Below are 21,894 nucleotides of genomic sequence, written 5' to 3'. Positions count from 1 at the left end.
CTGTCCTCATTTTAGAACCTCATCCTGGGCCTGGAAAGATGGTTAAGAGTGCTTCCTGCTCTTAGAGAGGACCAGTGTTCACTTCCCAGCACCCATGCTGGGTGGCTCACAACCACCTGTCACTCCAGCTCCAGGAGATCTGACATCTTCTGGATCTGTGGGCATACACACATGGCATACACTCACACAGATACACACATACACATAAATAAAAATTAATCTTTTTTTTTAAAAAAAAAAGAAACTTGCCCTCTTCATTTGACTTGGACATGGCACCTCCTGTTTTTGATGACCCCATGTTCCCAAAGCATGTGAAACAGCTCTTTTTTAAAATGTGAACTATTCACCTGAATTAACTTAAAAGGCAGGGGGAGTGTGTCTTAGAAGCCACAGGCAAGCAGGCAGGAAGACAGGCACTGCAAACTGGGTAGTCAGAATGAAGTATTCTAATTATTGACCTCTTCATAGCTGTCTGCTTTCTCCCACTTCCTGTTGGCCAGACCCCCCCTGCTGTCCCTGTACAGCAAGCCACCTGCAGCTTCTTCTAAGGAAGGGGGCAGGGCAGATGGCTCTGAAGTTCACAGTACTGCTCGTTTCAGCTCTGGCAGGTCAAGTGTTAGAATGCAGGGAAGGGGTGAGGGCAACAGCGTGAAAATACAAACTAGACACAAAGTTGTGAGCAATGGCCTCTCTCCTCAGAACCAACTTGGTCCTCTGGACACCAGCAGAGAAAGCAAACTAGATTTAGTATGATCTAGCCTTTTTGCTTGATCTATTTGATGCTAGGTACCACACTAGTCACCTTGCATGCTTTTTCTTCTCATCTTCACACATTTTTAGAGGATGCTATTAACTCCATTTTACAGATGAGAAAATGGAGGCCCAAAAGAGTTATGTATATAACCTTCCAAAGGTTACAGAGCCAGAAGTGGAGACACTGGAATTCAACCCATGGTTCACTACCCACTCTGCCTGGCACTGAGGTCAGGCCACAGCATTACTGACAGAGTGTGGCCATGAGTCTTGCTGGCTTAGAATCATCACAGGTGACTGTGGAGATGTCTCTCATTCCAAAACCCAAGATTTTAAAATGTGGTTCATTTGGGGTTTTTAATGTGGTCCACTCAGGCGGTTTCAACACAAGTTAAGTATGGCCAATGTTGGTGGCTAACAAGCAGTGCCCCTTGATGGAAGAGGCAGGCCCAGGTGATGAGCCAGCCAACCTGCTCTCCTGAGATAGATCAACAGATGATGAGTCAGGGGGCTATAAACAGCCTTTGGTCCCAGCCAACACTGCTCAACATTCTCAGCTGACGAAACCACCTGTAAACCCCTCTTGGGGCCCCTGCCTGGCTTAGGAAAGAACATGCTAGCTCTTCTCAGTGGAAGCACCACTTGGCAGGCCCAGGACAGCATTGTGCACGGTCTGTTCTGCCTGCATGGCCAGGCCTAGGGCCTGGGCTCATGGGCTATATTGAGGGCTGAGTCACCAGCCAGTGCCTGGGTAGGCTGACTGTGACTTGTTGCTGGAGCCTGAGTCAGGCCCCGATTTATCCTGGAGAGCAACAGGCTCAGATTTCGGGGAGGGGGGTGACAGGAACCATCCATTGGTACTGTCCTTGCTCTGCTGATCATTCACTCCCTCACATGGGGCCTGCACATCGATTTCTCTGAGTAAGATAATGAATTGAAGATAGAATGTGAGGGAGGCTATCCTTAGGAGGTCTCTTGATAACGTCCCTCTGAATGTTCCTACCTTAACAGAGCCCCTGAGCTGACTGAAGCCCCCCCTAACACCACATGGCACTAAGAGAAATGAGGGATTATAAAGGATCTATCAGCACCAGGCTCTACCTCCACCTGACCTTCCTCCCTCCCCAGCAGCTTGGAGGGGAAATCTATTCAGATCTTTACCTTTGTTTCTTCATCAGAGACAACACTTTGGAGACCAGAGCTCCTGGCTCCCCAAGCTGACTGTCAGAAGTCTGTCTTTATACATTTACACACATTTACACACGGACACACACACACATATACACATGATGGGGGGGGAATCCCTGATGAGATCCAGCTATGTGTCCTGACCTAGGCCTCCTTCCACAGGGAAAGCTCAGCTTCTCAAGCAGACAGCACTGGTGCCTGCTGGGTGGTTTTGGCTGTGGGATGAAGGTAGCTTGGGGAGAATGACAGTTTTGGAGACAAGGAGAGGGGGTTGCCAACAGGAGAGTGGAATTCCTGAGCACCTCGTCACAGGCAGCCACAGAACATGAGCTGCAGGGCCCAAGCTATTTATACCTTGCCTGTCACTATCAGGAACTCTAGAGGCACCCCCCTCTCACACACACATTGTGCAGTGCAGGTCCCTTTTCTGTTTCTGGCCCCTTCTCTGCTCCTCCCCCTCCCTACCTAAGGACAAGGCCATCTCATTAGTTGAGAAGAGAAAGAGGTGATTGATGGAAACTTCATCATAAACACTAACCCCCTGCAAAGCCCCTAAATGTCTTTCTCAGTCCATAATGGGCACTGCCTTCACTCTGCCCCTGGGGAGACAGCCCCCAAAGATAATCACTATTCCCTTTTTTATTCACCAAGCTTGGGAAGAGGAGAGGCACAAGGTAAAATGACTTACCTTTAAGATCAAAGAACTATCTCAAGTTTCAGCCATCACATGGCTTGAATTAGGGATTATCTGGCTTGAAGAAACATCCCAGGCTTATACATGGCTTCCTTCAAAGTACTCAGTCTGGAAGGATGTGAAAGTAGTGTGCATGGCCTGAAAGAGGCCAGGAGATGTGGAATATACTTATATGGTAGAATTACCAAACATATTCTCCTTAATAGATAAACACATTCTGTAGCTCCCCCCCCCGCATGGCCAGCTGCTATGAGTGCCTCAGTTTCTCTGTTGCCACTATTGCCCATGCCTACTGCCATATTGGGCTTACCCTCAACTCAATCCTAGCCAGGCTTCTGGCCTGGCTTCTTCCAGCTCTTCCTGCCCATTCTGCCCCTGGCCCTGCCCACCTGCCCCAGTCACATGACCCTTAGCTATTCTGCAAGGGCTCTTCCTACTGTCTCGCACACTTACTTTCCCTGAATGTGCCTGTTGCCTGGATGGGCATATTGCCCAGGGGGCTCCCTGGCACTACTTGGGCAGTCTTTCCCTCCCCTCATCACCTTGGTTGAGTCAGACTGGGGGTGGGGGAGAGAGCACACAAATGTGACTCACTGAGTACCCTTTTCCTGAGCTCAGCTTCATTCTGAGCCAATGAGTCCAAATGGGTTGGTGACAGGGACACTGAGTCAGGGCAGGTGTCTCTTTCCCCTGTGACCCTGGGTTTGGGTTCCAAATAAGGGTTTTCTACTTGTAAAGTGAAGCAATGAGCCCCCCACCCCCTAGTTGGCCTGGTCAGTGTTCCTGCTTCCTCTCAGGCCCTGTCTACACACACACACACACACACACACACACACACACACACACACATACACAAACACACTTCCTTTCTGGGTTCACAGGTGGACAAATACGGCCAGGCTAGAAGCCTAGGACTCCCAGGCCCTGTCAACAGACTAGTCACCAACTCCAGAAAATTCTGTCAACACCAGGTCAGTGTGTTTAGCCCTATCCACTAGCCTCAGTTTCCCCATTTATCTCTTTAATCCGGGCTGGGTGTGGATGGAGTATATTTCATTCCTAAAAGAATGGGACTAAATTTGGGGTGTTGCGTGCACGTGGGGGAAGCCCGCATGGTGGCCCCAAGTCGAGGGGGGGCCCCACCCCATCCCTCCGAGAGCCCAGGCCGCATGGGGGAGGGGCGGGTGGAGGCGGGGCCGTGGGGCTCGGCGCGGCCCCCACCCGCGGGCCGGGTGGCATTCCTGGGAGGCCGGCGCTCTGACGTGGACCCGGGGGCCGCGGGCGCGGCGGGGGGGACGGCAGCCCGGGGGCTTCTTAAACCCCCCGCCCGGGCCTGGCCCGCACTTCCCGAGCACTGCTCCGCCCTAAGAGGGAGAGAGAGCCCGAGCCTGAGAGCCCAGCAGCCGAGCCGAGGTCCTCCAAGCCCCGCTGGCCAGGGAGCCACAGAAGTTGCGCAGCGCAGCGAGTCCCGTCCCGCCCGGACAGCGCCCCGACAGCGCCGCAGCCCGAACCCCGAACCCCGAGCCCTCACGGTCCCTGCCCCCCACCAGCATGATGAACAACAGCGGCTACTCCGACGCCTCGGGCCTCGGCCTGGGCGACGAGGCGGACGAGATGCCGTCCACCGAGAAGGACCTAGCGGAGGACGCGCCGTGGAAGAAGATCCAGCAGAACACGTTCACGCGCTGGTGCAACGAGCACCTCAAATGTGTGGGCAAGCGCCTGACCGACCTGCAGCGCGACCTCAGCGACGGGCTGCGCCTCATCGCGTTGCTCGAAGTGCTCAGCCAGAAGCGCATGTACCGCAAATTCCACCCGCGCCCAAACTTCCGCCAGATGAAGCTGGAGAACGTGTCTGTGGCCCTGGAGTTCCTGGAGCGAGAGCACATCAAGCTCGTGTCCATCGGTCAGTGCGGGCAACGAGGGCATGGTCACAGTGGGCGTGGGATTGTCCCCTGGGGATTGGGGACACAGATGCGCGGAACTGGGAGACAGGGCAGGGAGTGGTCCTGGCACGCCGTGGTCCGGTGTCTCCCTCACCAATGTGGACTACCCCCGCACTACCCTGACACCTCCTTAGGGACAGCAGGCACCCTCTGTGGGGCCCGGAAGGTCCAGCCCTTCCGAGGTTTTCCAGACCTCTCAGCTACAGTCTCCCCACGCACACTACCACTAACCTGCCACGCTCACTGACTCCACTGCCCCCTTGCCTTCCATAGGGCGACACTTGCACGCTTGAGAGGACAGGGCGCCCACTGTTGATTCCCGGGAGCGCCTCCCACCCCCACCAAAGCAAATGGCTTCCCATCCCCTCAGATGGGTAAGAGCTGACTGAAGATAGGTCCCAGCCACAACCTCTGGGATCTCAGGTCTGAGGCCAGGGAAACTGGTGGCCCGCAGCTCCACCGAGGCCCTCTGCAGGCATGTGTTCAGCAGCTGGTATCCCGCCCGGCCAGGGCAAGCAGAGCCCAGCCTCAGAATCCTAAAAAGGCGCTCAGCCGCGACAGGGAGCCTTAACCCCTGCTTGCCCTCCTGGCTTCAGTCGCCTAGGAGGGGGCTCCTGTTGGACTTTGCCCTGTCCCAGCCCACCCCCTGGACAGGGATTGGCTGCAGCTAACGGTCAAGCTGCCCCGAGGGAGGGGAAGGCTTTTAGAAGGAAGTCATTGAGTGTAACCAGATTTGGAAGGTGTGTCAGTTCTGGGTGGGGGAGGGGACACGTTAGCCTGGGAGCCCAGGAGCCCAGGGTGGGCCTTGAGCGGGAAAAGGCTTTGAGTGCCCCACCCCTCACTACCCTGCCCTGCTAGGGGCCAGGCAGACTTCCACTCTAGTGGAAGAGTTCAGTGGCTCTTAAGATCCCAACTGTGATATCCTAGGACCCCCTTGGAAGATGTGTCCTAGGGTCTAGAAGGGGAGTAGTACATGGTGCCAGATGTCACCACCACTACAGGCTGCCTGCCCCAGAGACTTGTCTACACAACTACATGTCTGCCCGCCCACTAATCTCCCTCAGGGCCATCTCCAGGCCTCCTGAATTAGCAGCTGAAATCAGTCCGGGGGCCCTTTGCCCTGTCCAGTCCCCTCCCTGGGCCTTACCTCTTCTTGCTCCAGTTCTACCCCCCCTCAACCCCCCACCCCCACACACAACACCCGCCTGCTCTGGCCTGGAAATAGCCCTGTCTCCGTGACACAGCAGATGTCTCTGAGCTTTCCAGAAGGACAAGCCGGAGGACAAGCGGGTGGGGGAGGGGGCCCTGGTGTGTGTATTGGGGCTGAGGGTTAAAAGTGTTTATGGGGGGGTAAAGGTGGGGGGCTCAAGACAAGCCAACCCTGGCGCTGTCACCTCTCTCTGCCCTCCTTCACACTGGGATTTGAGAGGCAGGGCTGACTGTCCCAGGTGGGGTCTCCAGGGGAAAGCCTGAAATCTCTGGAAGACATTATAGGAAATGGCTCAGCCTCTCTTCCCTGCTGGCTGCGGGGGCGCTGGGCCCCTCTCCAGGCCTCATCCTTCCCCTGCACACCTCTCCCCTCTCCCCGTGGCAATGCCTGGCTCCAGCCCCCTTGGCTCAGCTGCGGAGGGGCCGGTTCAGAGTAGAGGGGGAAGAAGCCAACACTGGTTTGGGGGCGGGAGGGAAGCTCCAGGGTTCCCGCTGAGAGGAAGGGGAACTGTGCCCCTTTTAGGCCAAGTGGCTCACCCGCGCTGATGAGATAAGCCGTCAACAATTCAGCCGCTGGGCTGGGGCTGGTGCTGAGGCTGCAGGGAAGGGACGCAGCCATCAGCGGGAGATCCCCAGGAGATAGAAAGAGTTCACTGCGAGTAGGGGCATCCTGCTTCCGCTGGTTCCCCATTCCTTCTAAAGGGGGAAAGGGGTCTCCTTCCTGTTACTGGCTCGGGGCTGAAATGAACATCTGGGGCACCTGGGAGTAGGGTTCTCAAAGACTCCCCACTTCTCCCTAAAAGGGAAGTCAGGGCCTGGCAAAAAGTTGCTGAGAGCTGAGAAGTTCACCTAGAGGTGGGATCCTACTTCTGGATTAGGTTGAAGGAGTTGGGTGCCCTTCTTACCCCCAATACAGGGTACAGCCCCCACCACCTCCTCAGCCCCTTCGAACAAAGAGGCCTATGAGGCAGCTCTGTCCCGCAGCTGTTCCCCAGTTGCTATTCCTTCTCCTGGAGCCAACAGCTACGGGAGGAGGTGGAGGGGGGCAGCAGCTGCCCAGCCCCTCCCTTGGCCAGCCCTCTCACCTCCCCTCCACTGTAATAAGGGGGCGTTCTCAAGCTAGCTGTCTGGCTCCTCCTACCTCTTGGGGTTATCCTCTGGCAGGCCCAGAAATGGAGTCTTGGTGGGGTGCTTTTCTGAAGGAAGCCTGGGTTAAGTTGAGCTTCACCACCCAATCCCCTGCCTGGCCTCTGGAGGGAGTGGAGAGAGAGGAAGGTCATTGCTCCCGGGGTGGAACTCTGAGCCTGCCACCCCCCTCCTGCCTCAAGCTGGGGACCACTTGCTGTCTGGCCCAGGGCCAGTTGCTAGGGAGAAACTTCTCTCTCCAGCAAACACGAATGACCCCTCTCCACCTCCACCCCCTCCCACCCTTACAGCTTCAAGGTCTTCCTTCCAGGGGTCTGGCTCCAGTTTGCAAAGAATGCTTCTGGGTGTGTGAGCCTGGCTTTGGCCTGTGTGGTTGGCTGTCAGGGCTGTGAGAGAGGCTGGGGGCATTGGGGTGTCCAGACTGTGTGAAAGTATTGTGGGCCGGTGTTTGAGAGAGTGAAAGCACCGGGAGGCAGTGTGTCATGGAATCTGAGAGCTGCCAAACCATTGTGCTGCAGTGAAGCCAGGGGAAAGGGGCGGGCTGCATGGAGCTGCTGGGGAAGGAAGAATGAATCAGTGACAGTGGGGCCCTGGAGACAGAGATTCCTTCATTCTGGGGGCAGGTGGGGGTGGAGTAGAGGATGCCAAAAACTGCCCAAGCCTTTGTCCTGTAAGAAGCTCCCCTAAGATCTGAGGAAACGGGAACTGAAAAAGATATGTTAAGGGGGAGCCTCTAACACCACCCTCTTCTGTCTCTCAGGAAACATCAATAAACAAAACTGAACCTTTTGCTCCCTCTCAGTCTCCTGAAAGCAAGGCTCAGGGAAGCTGATGGATTTCAGACCCCCAGTGCCATTTATAAATAAGATGGATTCCAAAATCTATAGTCTGCCCTCCTGGATACTTCCCTTGACTGTGAAAGGAGGTTAAAATCTTAGTGTCTAAAATCTTAGTGTCTAAATTTTAGTGTCTAAAATCTTAGTGAACCAGTTGTGGTTTCAAGTTTTCCCTGAGACTTGAGTCCACAAGTGTGATGTTTCCCCTGGCTCTTGTGAGATGCCACTGACCCCAACATTAGGCAACATGACTTCCAAACTTTAGCTGAGCATGTGCTGTATCTCCCCTGAACCTCCCTGTGTTCTAGAAACCCTTTTAGCCTTCAAGGCATAATGTAGGCAGGACTGATCTGGTCCTCCTGAACTTTTAACTTTAAACTTTCAAAATATTCATTCATTCAACCATTTTTATTGAGACCCTGTAAAGTTCTAGCCCCAGTATAGAAATATAAAATACAGGGGAGATGACCCAGTTGGTAAAGTATTTGCCATGTAAACACGAGGACCTGAGTTCAAATCCCCAGCACCCAAGTTTTTTAAAAAGCTGAGCACTCCTATAATCCCAGTGTTGGGAAGTAGAGACAGAAGATCTTTAGGGATTGCTGGCCAGCCAGTCTAGCCCAACTGGTGAGCTCCAGGTTCAGTGAGAGACCCTGTCTCAAAAAAGAAGGTAGAGAGTGATTGAGGAAGATACCTAACATTGACTTTTGCAACATTAAGATAAAAATCAAGATCTAGAGTGAAATAAGCTAGAACAAAGGGAAAAAGAAAAGAAAATTTACTATATCCCATTTATATAAAATCAGAAAATACAAACTGTCTGGAAAGTAGACCATTTGTTGCCTGGGAAGGTAGGAAGAACAGGCAGGAGAGAGGGGATCACAAAAAAGAGTGTATGTGGAGAGATTTGAGGAGTGACAGTTATACTTATTATTCTTGATTTTGTGCAGTGGCTTTGTGGGTATGTCCTATTGTGAAAGCGTATCAGGTTATATTCTCTAATATATGCAGTCTATGTGTCAATAAGACAGCTAAAACAATACAAGGGGGCTGGGGATGTAGCTTGGAGTGTATGCCTATCATACATGAGGCCCTGGGTTTGACCTCCAGTACCACATAAACCAGGTGTGGTGCCACACACCTGTAATCTCAGCACTCAGGAACTGGAGCCAGGAGGATCAGGGGTTCAAGGCTACATAGTGAGTTTGAGGCAAGCCAAGGTTACATGAGACCATATCTCAAAACAAAAGAGTGTCTGCCCCCAAGACATTGGGGCAGTTCAATAGCATTAAAGACCAAAACTTGGTTAGATGGAAGGTAAACTCCAGTGCTGGGAGTGGGCTGGGGGAAGAAGAAGGGGGTACCAGAGTGGGAAGCAGCCTAGTCCTGAAAATGGTACCAAAAAGAACTTGGCATTTGATGAGGTCCATAGGCGTGAAAGAGTTTGGCAGGCAGAGAAGATAGGTCTCTGGACGCTGTCATTCAAGCAGTTGCCCAGGAGCAGGCTAGGTGATGTAGGGAACCACCATCGGGTGCCCTCCTGAGCTGATTAATTTCCTTTACTCTACAGACAGCAAGGCCATTGTGGATGGGAACCTGAAGCTGATCTTGGGCCTGATCTGGACGCTGATCCTGCACTATTCCATCTCCATGCCCATGTGGGAGGATGAGGACGATGAGGATGCCCGCAAACAGACACCCAAGCAGCGTCTGCTTGGCTGGATCCAGAACAAGGTGCCCCAACTACCCATCACCAACTTCAACCGTGACTGGCAGGATGGCAAGGCTCTGGGTGCACTGGTGGACAACTGTGCCCCTGGTGAGTAGGCCATCAGGCACACCATGGAGTCCTTAGCCCAGAGGACAGTGGGGGATGCTGAGGCTGATGGTTGTCAGGATGCACACCCCAGGGTCTGGGGGATCAGGATCACCTGCTGGGTTTATCCATCTTCCAGCCAGGAATCACTGCTAGAGTCAGACCCTTCCTAGTTGGTAGGCCAGATTCAGCAGAAGCAAGAAAAGGTTTTGAATCCATCAATTTATAGGCAAGCATTAGAAGCCCAAAGAAGGCTAATGATTTGCCCAAGATCACACTTCAGAAGTAGAGCCCAAGGTTTTAACTCCCTGATTCATGAATGCCTGTTTTGTCACATGGACACTGCCCCTTCTCCCTGCCTGAGAGAAAGGAAATAGGTGAGACTCCAGAAAGAAAACCTGGAGTTAGATTCAGAGAAGGCTCTTTGTAAGACCCTGGGATGACTTTAAGAAAGGATTGAGGCCCAGGATGGTGTTGTCCAGTAGCAACTGTCCCTGAACCACCCTTCTAGGCCTGGTTAGACTAGAGCTGATCAGGGTCCTGAGAGGTCTGAACTACTCAGCCCAGAGCCCCACCCCACGTCCAGCGCTTTGCTGACCGTCATCTACCCTGGGTCAGTCAACATGAGAATCTACAGCCCCTTGGGGGAATCCTCCCCACCCCTGAGGTCAGCTGGGGAGCAGGGCTGGGAGGCGGGGGCATGTAGCCTGGGAAGCATTCCCAGCTGCTGAGCCATTGCCCATGGCTGGTGTGGCTGCCAGAAGTGAGCTCAGCTGTTCCAGCCAGTCATGGATTCCAGCCTGTGAGCGGCCCCTTCCTCACCAGTGTGCTTTGACCCCTCTAGCTCTGGCCTGGAATAGGCAACCACTAATCTTGCAACCCTTCACAGGGTGATTTGGGACTGCCTTGGCATTTTATTTGCCGGGAGGCTGGGCTCTTGATGTCCATATAGGAGAATCTATCCTACAACAGCTGCTCCAATTCCTCAGTTTCCCCAAATGGGCAGTTAAGAAGGGAGAGTCATTCCTAAGGCTGGTATGGAAAAGTTTAGAGAGGGAGGCATTCAGGGCACCTGTGACAGGATAGGTCACAGGACTATGGGGTTCAGGGCTCTCACCTCCTGCCCACCCTGAGGCAGCAGGCATGAAGTAAAGGCGTCCCTTGTGAGGGCTTGGTGCTCAGGGTCTCTGCTGGGTCCTGAGCAGGGAGGAGGCTGGCAGGGCTGGTGCCAGGCTGCATCATCCAAGGGAGAAAGGCCTCATTGTTGGTTCTTGCAAGGGCTGCTGTGCCTCAACATGGTGATGGGCATCCCAGCTGACAGGTTGCAACATCAGAGGACAGCAGGAACCTGACTAGGAAAGGGCCTAGAGCTGGCCAGAAACTATATGGAGCTGAAGACTTTGGGGGCATTGGATGAACAAATACTCGGCTAGCTGACTGGTTTCCTTTAATCGTTGTGTCCCTCCACTGTCTTTCCAGGCCTCTGCCCTGACTGGGAAGCCTGGGACCCTAACCAGCCTGTGCAGAACGCCAGGGAAGCCATGCAGCAAGCAGACGACTGGCTCGGGGTGCCCCAGGTACACTGGCAGCTGGGGCTGGGTAGGGTATGGAGGTGGGAAGAGGAGTGGGGAGGAAGAGGCTGTAAGGATACCTAGCCAGGAAGCAGGTGGGAATTGGGACTGCTGGGTGGATAACACTGTATGAACATCATTTCTCCCTATGGCAGGTGATTGCCCCCGAAGAAATTGTGGACCCCAATGTGGATGAGCATTCTGTCATGACCTACCTGTCCCAGTTCCCTAAGGCCAAGCTCAAACCTGGTGCCCCTGTTCGCTCTAAGCAGCTGAACCCCAAGAAAGCCATTGCCTATGGGCCTGGTATGTGTTGAGTCCTGATAGCCTTCCCAAGGCAGCTGGGCAAGTGTAGGATCTGGATCTCTGAGTAATGTGAGCTATGCTTCTGTCCCCAGGCATCGAGCCCCATGGCAACACTGTGCTGCAGCCTGCCCACTTCACTGTGCAGACAGTGGATGCTGGTGTAGGTGAGGTGCTGGTCTACATTGAGGACCCTGAGGGTCACACTGAGGAGGTATAGTGGGGCACTGGAGATGGAGGGACTAGCAGGGGATTGGAACCAGAGACCACTTGGGGCAGAGGAGTTCTGTGGGGTCAGTAAGGGCTATAACCACATAGCTTTCGATCTTTTTCCTTCTCAATAGGCCAAAGTGGTTCCCAACAATGACAAGGACCGCACATATGCCATCTCCTATGTGCCCAAGGTTGCTGGGTTACACAAGGTATTTCCTTAGAGGCCTTCCTACCCTCCTGGCCATTCAGAGCTGTGGCTCGTATTGAATGAATACCACTGAGCCCATACCCCACCCTTGCCAATCTCTACTTGTCACCCTCATTCACTCTGTTCTGTTTCTCCATCCCCTCTCAACTGCTCTCCCCTAGAAGCTAAACTTTGACCTATCTTCTCCAGGTGACTGTGCTCTTTGCTGGCCAGAACATTGAGCATAGTCCCTTTGAGGTGAATGTGGGCATGGCCCTAGGGGATGCCAACAAAGTATCAGCCCGTGGCCCTGGCTTGGAACCTGTGGGTAATGTGGCCAACAAGCCCACCTACTTTGACATCTATACTGCGGGTAAGAATTAGCCCAGGGTGGGGTGAATGGTTAGCCCAGGGTGGGGTGAACCACAGCCTCTGATAGTGTATGGGTGTAAGGCTGAACAGGTGTCTAGGACAGAGGTCCCAGGCAGTAGCTAGGTGGTTTCAGGATGAGGAAGTCTGATCAGCTGTGTGTGTCCAGAGTAGGCTCTGACAGCCTGTCCTTTGCAGGGGCTGGCACTGGTGATGTTGCTGTAGTGATCGTGGACCCACAGGGCCGGCAGGATACAGTGGAAGTGGCCCTGGAGGACAAGGGTGACAGCACATTCCGCTGCACATACAGACCTGTGATGGAGGGGCCACATACAGTGCATGTGGCCTTTGCTGGTGCCCCCATTACCCGCAGTCCTTTCCCTGTCCATGTGGCAGAAGGTAAGGGCACTTTACCTCACCAAAGCCAGACACAAACTTGCCACCAAACTCCAGATCTGAGGATTGATGGGAAATGTAACACTCAATCAACAGGGGGGCAGCTAGCTACTGGATTGAGATAGACAGGAACAACAGGAAGGGACTCTAGGGATATCTCATCTTTATCATCTCTCCACCCTGAGGAGGCTGGGATGAGTAAGAGGGGGGTCAGAGACCATAAGAAAAGAGACCAGAATAGGTACCACGTAAAAGGTGGGGAGTGGCATGACCACAGTGTTGGGGCACACATGTTAAGCACCCACCCATGTCCCAGGCCCTCTGTTGGTGAATCCCCTCACTGATTCTCTGCACTCAGTGCCATTGCTGCTGCTTGCCCCTCCTCCATGCCCATCATCTACCAGGCCAAGAGACTGGTGCCATGTTAGTACTCGCCAGTGGAGGTGGGGCCAGGCGTGGTCATAGCTGGCTGGCCTCGCCTGTGCTGTGTGGAATGCCCACATGATGCAGATCTGCTCCCATTCCATGGCATTCTGTGACAGGCTGGAGTTCTGTGCCATTGCCTATGTTTTCTGGCAGGTTTAGTTTCTTTGCTGTTTGTCTGGTGGTTTCTGCCATAAAATTTAGGTTCTGTGCCACTGTCCACTTTCCATGCCAGGCCCCAGCTGCTGTGCCACTGTGTGCATTCTGTGGCAGACCCTAGGTTCTGTGCCATCGCCTGTGTTCTGTGGCAGGTCAAGATTACGTGTCATTGCCTATTTTGTGGTGCCCCATGAGTTCCATGCCATTTTGTTTCATGGCATCCTGGCTTCCATGCCTTGCCTGTGTACAGTGGCAAGCTTCATGTTACATGGAATGCTTCTTGTTCCATGGCAGTGCTGGATGTTTTATGGCATGCCACAGACCATGAAATAGCTATGGTGGCTCTGAAGAAGGCTCAGAAACATGTAGGTGAATGATCTTGGGTATGGATAAAGGGCCTTTCCCTTCAACCTACACAGTGCAGACTCTGCCATGCCTTTGTCTCAAGTGGCTCTGGCTTTGAGGAAGGGTTTCTGGTAGTTTCCCTGACCTGGGCCTACAGCCAGCTCCTTGCCCAGCATGGCTCCCAGCAGCCCCAGTTGTATGGTAGATAGAAGGCATGGTTACAGGTTTGCATGAGTCCATGTTCTGTGACTGGGAGGGGTCAGGAAAACTGCACAGTAAAGGGATCCAGTGACTAGGAGCTTGAGCTCTGTTCAGGACCCTTCAGCACCCCCAAACTCTATTCTCCTTCTCTCCCCAGCTTGTAACCCCAATGCCTGTCGTGCCTCTGGGCGAGGTCTACAGCCGAAAGGTGTGCGTGTGAAAGAGGTGGCTGACTTCAAGGTGTTCACCAAGGGTGCTGGCAGCGGGGAGCTCAAGGTCACAGTCAAGGGGCCAAGTGAGTGTCAGGGCCCAGGGCTGGGAGACTGAACAGTAGTTCTAACAACCTGAGGGCAGTGACAGCTAGCATATCATCCCTTCATTTCCAGAGACATAATGATCAGAAGCACCATGGGATCTTAGGCACATTTTCTCCTTTCCACCTCAGTTTCTCAGACTGAAAACTGGAGCTACTTGTTTGTACTCTAGGCTATACAGGGCAGTTGTGCTCAGGGATGACAAATGGTCCCTGCTTTGAGTTTCAGCTCTGCCTACTAGTAGCACTGTCCTCAGGTGGACCTGGATCCCACAGGCTCCTTGAGGGGCCTGAGAAGCTGGAACTCAGACTGTTGACCTGTATCCCCTGACCCTCTTCTCCTCAGAGGGCACAGAGGAGCCGGTGAAGGTCCGGGAGGCTGGGGACGGTGTGTTTGAGTGCGAGTACTACCCCGTGGTACCTGGGAAGTATGTGGTGACCATCACATGGGGAGGCTATGCCATTCCCCGAAGGTAAGCACAATACTGTCTCCCTGTCCGGGTCTTGCTATCTGGGCCACTACAGTGAAAGGAAGAGAAGTTGCTCCCTGAGAATGTGAGGGAAGGGAGGAAGCATGCCTTTGGCAGGGGCATTTCTTAGCAGTGACACCAGCTCCTTCTTTGCTCCAGTCCATTTGAGGTTCAGGTGAGCCCAGAGGCAGGGGCCCAGAAGGTGCGGGCTTGGGGTCCTGGTTTGGAGACTGGCCAAGTGGGCAAGTCAGCCGACTTTGTGGTGGAAGCCATTGGCACAGAGGTGGGGACACTAGGTAAGTGGCTGAGTGGCAGAAGGAGCGAATGTTGGAGAGGGGTGTGATGTGAAGGAGGGACACTAAGGAGTAACATAGAGCAGAGGGTGGAAATGCTGAAGGGTATCAGGATGAACAGGGAAATGGGATGACTGGGGTAGGAGCTGGGGAATATATGGGGGGCCTGCCTGAGAGTCCAAGCTGCTTCACATGCTCTCTGATTCTCCCTGCCTTGCCTTAGGCTTCTCCATTGAGGGGCCCTCACAAGCCAAGATCGAGTGTGATGACAAGGGTGATGGGTCCTGTGATGTGCGGTACTGGCCCACGGAGCCTGGGGAGTATGCTGTGCATGTCATCTGTGATGACGAGGACATCCGAGACTCACCGTTCATTGCCCACATCCAGCCAGCCCCACCAGACTGCTTCCCAGACAAGGTGGGGTCCCAGTTCTGGCACTCTGACTGGGCTGGCCTGGGGTGCATTGGTTCTCCTCCAGTCCCCAACCCTAGCCCTCCTCTCTTGCCCCACACAGGTGAAGGCCTTTGGACCTGGCCTGGAGCCCACTGGCTGCATTGTGGACAAGCCAGCAGAGTTCACCATTGATGCACGTGCTGCTGGCAAGGGAGACCTGAAGCTTTATGCCCAGGTGAGACATCACCATCTCCACTGCCCCCTACTACCCTAGATAGGGACATCTAAAGGAGGCTGTAGCATTACGGCAAGGCAGAATGACTTGAGTCTCATGCATTCATGGTATGATGGAAAATCCAAACTGTATTTTCTTACTGATGATAATCTCAAAAACTTATTTTACCCCAAACTAATTTTTATGCTATTAATTTGCAACTGAAAGATGATTTCACCAAATATGACATTGCTTTCATCAGTTTCACAAACTAGTGTCCACTGACCCCTAAAGGTTGTGAGGATCCAAGGAGACAATTCTTTAGACTTGTTACTCAATTTTAGCAACATTGATTTAACCCAGCCTCCTCCTAACACATTTCAGAGATGAGGAAATGTAGGCTTGGAAAGCAGGCCACACAGGTGACCTTGCGCCAGGTCTTTTGGCTCCTAGGGTGTATCTGTCCACCAGAGCACTGTGGCACTGGGCTGCTGTGGCCTGACATCAGTAGCTGGGTAGGCCTTGAGGGTTGTGTGTGTAAACTGGGTGGGAAAGGCGCACAGAGTCTGCCTGAAGCCAGCAGAGGGAGCACTGAGGCAACCTGAGGCAGCCTCTGACCCACGGTGCCCACAGGATGCAGATGGCTGTCCCATCGACATCAAAGTGATCCCCAACGGCGATGGCACCTTCCGCTGCTCCTATGTACCCACCAAGCCCATTAAGCACACCATCATCATCTCCTGGGGAGGTGTCAACGTGCCCAAGAGCCCCTTCAGGGTATGTCTTTTAAGCTTCCCCCTTGCCCACTACTAAGACTTCCAGATGGAGGAGGGCCCCTGTGTGGCAGATGTTGGCTGTCCTGAAGACGCAGCCAACTTTCCCCACCTGAAGGCCCCCACAAAGTGGCTAAAACTGGTTCATCTGAGGCTGGGATGGGGGGTTGCTGGGAGGGGTTGGGCCTCAAGCAAGGTCCACCCCACTGAGGGTCGAACTCCTGACCACAGGTGAATGTGGGAGAGGGTAGTCACCCTGAGCGGGTAAAGGTGTATGGCCCTGGTGTGGAGAAGACAGGCCTTAAGGCCAATGAACCCACCTATTTCACCGTGGACTGCAGTGAGGCTGGACAAGGTATGCAACTGCCTCGGGGGCATGGTCTGGTCTGGGTGGGAAGGGCTTGGATCCACTGGAGCCAGTTTCCTGAGCAGAGCTCCAAGATACTGGTGGGGGATGCTCTTGAACCTACTTACAGCCCCCACCTGCCTCCCCTCAGGTGATGTGAGCATTGGCATCAAATGTGCCCCTGGCGTGGTAGGGCCTGCAGAGGCTGACATCGACTTTGACATCATCAAGAATGATAACGACACCTTCACAGTCAAGTACACACCTCCAGGGGCTGGCCACTACACCATCATGGTGTTGTTTGCCAACCAGGTACCACAGTCCTCAACTATTGACAGCCACAAGTTGCATGTTGAAGGGCCTGGAAATGAGTTGTTTCCAGGACAAAAGGCACAATTACATAAAGGCTGGTGGAACCCCTTCTGTATGGGGGGCAATGTGCATCCTGACCTGCATCTAGTTTAGCATGAGGGGCGTGGTTCCCCCAGGGAGCCTAATCATGCCTTTTCCACACCCAGGAGATCCCTGCCAGTCCCTTCCACATCAAAGTGGATCCATCCCATGATGCCAGCAAGGTCAAGGCTGAGGGCCCTGGGCTGAACCGCACAGGTAGATGTCTGGGCAAGACTGGGGTGGTATGAGGTTGGGATTGGGGCTAGTTGGTTTCCAGGCCCTCATCACTATCTCTTGGGGGGACTCCCAGGTGTGGAAGTCGGAAAGCCCACTCACTTCACTGTGCTGACCAAGGGAGCAGGCAAGGCCAAGCTGGATGTGCACTTCGCTGGGGCAGCCAAGGGTGAGGCTGTGCGTGACTTTGAAATCATCGATAATCATGACTACTCCTATACTGTCAAGTATACCGCTGTGCAGCAGGTGTGTCCCATCCCCGAATGCCCTCTCCTGTCCTGCTGATGGGGACCTGGATATTCCTCCTCCAGTCTCATCAGACCTGTTCTGGGTCCTTGGCTGTTTCTTGCCTCCTGTTCTCTCTTGCTGTAGAGAGTCAAAGGGGATGTTGGTAGGTTGTCTCTAAGCTACCCCATTCTTTCTATTGTACCCTATAGGGCAACATGGCAGTGACAGTGACCTATGGTGGGGACCCTGTCCCCAAAAGCCCTTTTGTGGTGAATGTGGCACCCCCATTGGATCTCAGCAAAGTCAAAGTTCAAGGTCTTAACAGCAGTAAGTGGACCAAGAGCCTCCCTAGGAGTGAGTGGTATTGGGTGGGCAGCAAGAGTCTCTGCTGATGCAGTCCCTTGCCCTCCATACAGAAGTGGCTGTGGGGCAGGAACAGGCATTCTCAGTGAACACACGAGGGGCTGGCGGTCAGGGCCAACTGGATGTGCGGATGACCTCACCCTCCCGACGACCTATCCCCTGCAAGCTGGAGCCTGGAGGTGGAGCAGAAGCCCAGGCTGTGCGCTACATGCCCCCTGAAGAGGGTCCTTACAAGGTGGACATCACTTACGATGGCCACCCAGTGCCTGGTAGCCCCTTTGCTGTGGAAGGCGTCCTGCCCCCTGACCCCTCCAAGGTGAGCAAGAGGGATCCAGGAGTTGGGGGTTGGTAGAGAAGATGGATGAGTTGTGGGCAGAGGCCAGAAGGACTTACATGCCTAGAGTGGGCACAGCCAGAGACTAGCACCAAGACCATCCCTCTTGTAGGACCTGTCTTAGAGAACCTAAGCCTTAGATCAGACCTGACCTGAATGTCAGGCCTACTGTTACTTCATCTGTGTCTCAGTGTCCTCACTTGGACTTGTAAATCAATCTGCAGTAACTGCTACAGCTGAAGGCATTTAGCTAGGTGGGCGGCCACAGAGACTGGGAGCTAAGGAGAGGCTAAGTGCAGCGGACTAACATACCTGTTTATCTCCCTAGGTCTGCGCTTATGGCCCTGGACTCAAGGGTGGGCTGGTAGGCACCCCTGCACCATTTTCCATCGACACCAAAGGGGCCGGCACAGGGGGCCTGGGACTGACTGTGGAGGGCCCCTGTGAGGCCAAGATCGAGTGTCAGGACAATGGTGATGGCTCCTGTGCTGTCAGCTACCTGCCCACAGAGCCAGGGGAGTATACCATCAACATCCTGTTTGCTGAAGCCCACATCCCTGGCTCACCCTTCAAGGCCACCATCCAGCCCGTGTTCGACCCAAGCAAGGTGCGGGCCAGTGGGCCAGGCCTGGAGCGTGGCAAGGCTGGAGAGGCAGCCACCTTCACCGTGGATTGCTCAGAAGCGGGTGAGGCTGAGCTGACCATTGAGATCCTGTCAGATGCTGGAGTCAAAGCCGAGGTGCTGATCCACAACAATGCGGATGGCACCTACCACATCACCTATAGCCCTGCCTTCCCTGGCACCTATACCATCACCATCAAATATGGCGGCCACCCCATACCCAAGTTCCCCACCCGCGTCCATGTGCAGCCTGCAGTTGATACCAGTGGTGTCAAGGTCTCAGGGCCTGGTGTGGAGCCGCACGGTAAGAGAGGAGCAGCCAGCAGTGGTCAAGTTATGGGTACAGGAAGCTAGGTCATCTGCAGAGAGGAGAGCTAGGGCCTAGGTAAAAGGAGAACTCAGGGCCCACCACCCCAGAGGAGGAGCAAAGGAGTCCAACAGGACATGAAGATTGGCCTCAGCTCTTGTGAAAAATGGCATTTAGTTCTGGGCACTCTTCTGGCGAGATCTTTGTACCCATCAGCCTAAGGCATCTCAGACCCAAGAGGGCCAGGAATCATGCACAGAGGAAACAGTGGGAAAGCTCTGAGGTAGAGGGTGACAAGAATCAGGAGACAGTTATGAATGGGCCACCACTGGAAACCAGACTCAGCTAGGCAAGGGTGGGAAGAGTCATATAAGACACAGACCCACCTTCAAGGGTCCTCAGCATAGCCAGGCCCTAATGAGGGCAGGGATGTCACCAAATAGTGAAGGGAGAGAAGGTAGAAGCTGTGGAAAGTAGCCTGGGACCCACAGGGGTGCAGAGAGGTAGATGGAGCCCCCTTGAAGGAATAGCTGTAGAGGAGCTGGGAGGGAGACTGTGAAGGCTGAGCATGCCTCCCTGGATCTAGGTGTCCTGCGAGAGGTGACCACTGAGTTCACTGTGGATGCGAGGTCTCTAACAGCCACTGGTGGCAACCATGTGACAGCTCGTGTGCTCAACCCTTCGGGTGCTAAGACGGATACCTATGTGACAGACAATGGGGATGGCACCTACCGAGTACAGTATACTGCCTATGAAGAGGGTAAGGAGCTGATCTGAGTGGGGTAGGACTGGCCAGGAATGGATCACAGCATGCACAGGTGGGCAAGGAGGGGGCTCTGTTCTCCATGACTGATTCTGTGGCTGGTTTCCAGGCATGCATTTGGTGGAGGTGCTGTATGATGAAGTAGCTGTGCCCAAGAGCCCCTTCCGAGTGGGTGTGACTGAGGGCTGTGACCCCACCCGAGTCCGAGCCTTTGGGCCAGGTCTGGAGGGTGGCTTGGTCAACAAGGCCAACCGCTTCACTGTGGAAACCAGGTATCCTTCTCCCTTGCCTAACCTTAACCTGAGGCTATGCCCACCTTCATTTCAACCATTTGTCCTTCCCATTTTTCTTGTCTGTCATCCCACCACATCCTTTCAGAGGTCACCAAGGAGCATGTCTCTTCCAGTATTCCCAAGTAGCCCACTCCTCCACCACTGGGTCCCCAACATCCTGCCCTCTTTTTCCTCCCTGTCTCCCAACCCTTCCCACCCCCCTATTCACCATTTCACCATTCTAGCAAAGTTGACAGGAGTGTCATCTTATAGGGGAGCTGGCACAGGAGGCCTAGGCCTAGCCATCGAGGGCCCCTCAGAAGCCAAGATGTCCTGCAAGGACAACAAGGATGGTAGTTGCACAGTGGAGTACATCCCCTTCACACCTGGAGACTACGATGTCAACATCACCTTTGGGGGACGCCCCATCCCAGGTGGGCAGAGAGGGTGGTCTGGGCTCTGGGAAGAGGCTGGCAGGATGTTTAGGCCATGAGGGAAGCTGGGGGAAGGCGGTATGGAGAGTCACAGAGGGCAAGAAGTAGGGAGGAGGTACTATGGACGTGACAGCCCTTTAGTTCATTTCCAGAGCCATTGCCTGCAGCACCAGACCTTGGTCATGCAGGTCTACTCACTAGATTTGGTCTAGACCACTGCTGCGGCTCTGTGACCCCCTCTCTGTGCACCCTTTTTCTCTTTTTGTCTGTAAAGAGCTCCCCTGCTTTCCTGCTTGGGTGTATCATATCTTCCATCTTTATAGAAATGGTCCTGCTAAAAATTGACATTTAGTCCTTGTTGAATTTCACATACCTTCTACTTATATCAGCCACAATGTCAAAAATACATACTGAAAAAATATACCACTGAAAAAATATTCTGTTTTTAACATTTTAATAATTTAGGAGGGTTTTCTTCCTTGTCTGAATCCAAATGAGTAAGGTTTGTGCAACGTCAGGCTACAGTCAAGTTTGCTTACTCTTGGGTTTTTTTTTTTTTTTCTAGCAAGTTCTAAAGCATTTTTGCATGTTGGTCTGGCCTCCTTGTGAGCGTCTAAGTAGTAGGGAGGACCCTCCTTAGATCCTCAGCATAGGGAGACCAACTTTCCCAGGCAGTGGGTAGAGGCTAATCTTCTCTACTCTTCCTCTTCCTCCTTCTCTCCCTTCCCTCCCCTTCCCTGGCTCCCAGGAAGCCCATTCCGAGTGCCCGTGAAGGATGTGGTGGACCCTGGGAAGGTGAAGTGCTCAGGACCAGGGCTAGGGGCTGGTGTCAGGGCTCGGGTACCCCAGACTTTTACAGTGGACTGCAGTCAAGCTGGCCGGGCCCCTCTGCAGGTGGCCGTGCTGGGCCCCACAGGTATAGAATGTCTGGGTTGGGAAGGGATGTAGGGTGGGGCACCAGGAGGCTTTACTAATACCACTCCCCTTTCCCAGGTGTAGCTGAGCCTGTGGAGGTGCGTGACAATGGGGATGGTACCCACACTGTCCATTACACACCTGCCACTGATGGACCCTACACAGTAGCCGTCAAGTATGCTGACCAGGAGGTGCCACGCAGGTGAGGACCAGCCTTGGGCAATTCATACTGAGCTCTGGAGAGCTTCTCCTGGGGTTACACCCTTAGAGCCACTGCCAGGACTTGGGGAGAGTCCCTCCTACTCATCTGAGCCTTCTCCCTGGGACTACCGGTTCCTTCTCCTCTACAGGGTTCTCTGTTTTGGAGGTAGCACAGCCCCAGGGCTTTGACACCAAAATCAGCATGTAGGGAAAGAGCAGGCATTCTGGGAGAAAACCTATGGACTATCCTCTTTTTTTTTCTTTTTTTAAC

General features: G+C 53.8%; 1 protein-coding gene across 2 annotated transcripts in view; it reads left to right on the top strand.

Annotated features, from left to right (window-relative positions):
• Positions 1 to 3,877: 3,877 nt before the first annotated feature.
• Flnc (filamin C) overlaps positions 3,878 to 21,894 on the top strand; it is a 31,241-nt gene continuing 13,224 nt past the window's right edge. The window contains exons 1-26 of one of the 2 annotated variants that reach the window (XM_008846378.3): positions 3,878 to 4,541; positions 9,343 to 9,591; positions 11,068 to 11,165; positions 11,315 to 11,465; positions 11,558 to 11,676; positions 11,807 to 11,884; positions 12,073 to 12,235; positions 12,430 to 12,630; positions 13,913 to 14,050; positions 14,415 to 14,541; positions 14,698 to 14,834; positions 15,055 to 15,248; positions 15,346 to 15,459; positions 16,072 to 16,215; positions 16,443 to 16,566; positions 16,709 to 16,869; positions 17,076 to 17,166; positions 17,261 to 17,430; positions 17,622 to 17,739; positions 17,829 to 18,091; positions 18,438 to 19,035; positions 19,625 to 19,798; positions 19,911 to 20,073; positions 20,347 to 20,507; positions 21,256 to 21,423; positions 21,501 to 21,624. In XM_008846378.3, coding sequence (XP_008844600.1) covers positions 4,187 to 4,541; positions 9,343 to 9,591; positions 11,068 to 11,165; positions 11,315 to 11,465; positions 11,558 to 11,676; positions 11,807 to 11,884; positions 12,073 to 12,235; positions 12,430 to 12,630; positions 13,913 to 14,050; positions 14,415 to 14,541; positions 14,698 to 14,834; positions 15,055 to 15,248; positions 15,346 to 15,459; positions 16,072 to 16,215; positions 16,443 to 16,566; positions 16,709 to 16,869; positions 17,076 to 17,166; positions 17,261 to 17,430; positions 17,622 to 17,739; positions 17,829 to 18,091; positions 18,438 to 19,035; positions 19,625 to 19,798; positions 19,911 to 20,073; positions 20,347 to 20,507; positions 21,256 to 21,423; positions 21,501 to 21,624 — 4,583 coding nt within the window. In that variant the 5' untranslated portion in view covers positions 3,878 to 4,186. The remainder of the gene's footprint in view (positions 4,542 to 9,342; positions 9,592 to 11,067; positions 11,166 to 11,314; positions 11,466 to 11,557; positions 11,677 to 11,806; positions 11,885 to 12,072; positions 12,236 to 12,429; positions 12,631 to 13,912; positions 14,051 to 14,414; positions 14,542 to 14,697; positions 14,835 to 15,054; positions 15,249 to 15,345; positions 15,460 to 16,071; positions 16,216 to 16,442; positions 16,567 to 16,708; positions 16,870 to 17,075; positions 17,167 to 17,260; positions 17,431 to 17,621; positions 17,740 to 17,828; positions 18,092 to 18,437; positions 19,036 to 19,624; positions 19,799 to 19,910; positions 20,074 to 20,346; positions 20,508 to 21,255; positions 21,424 to 21,500; positions 21,625 to 21,894) is intronic. The other variant, XM_008846379.3, reaches the window with a different exon arrangement.

This window comes from Nannospalax galili, unplaced genomic scaffold (assembly GCF_000622305.1).
Source record: "Nannospalax galili isolate Female #2095 unplaced genomic scaffold, S.galili_v1.0 scaffold660, whole genome shotgun sequence".
In the NCBI taxonomy this organism is placed as follows: domain Eukaryota; kingdom Metazoa; phylum Chordata; class Mammalia; order Rodentia; family Spalacidae; genus Nannospalax; species Nannospalax galili.
Note: the sequence above shows the minus strand (reverse complement) of the source record. Positions and strands in the feature narration are given on the sequence as shown.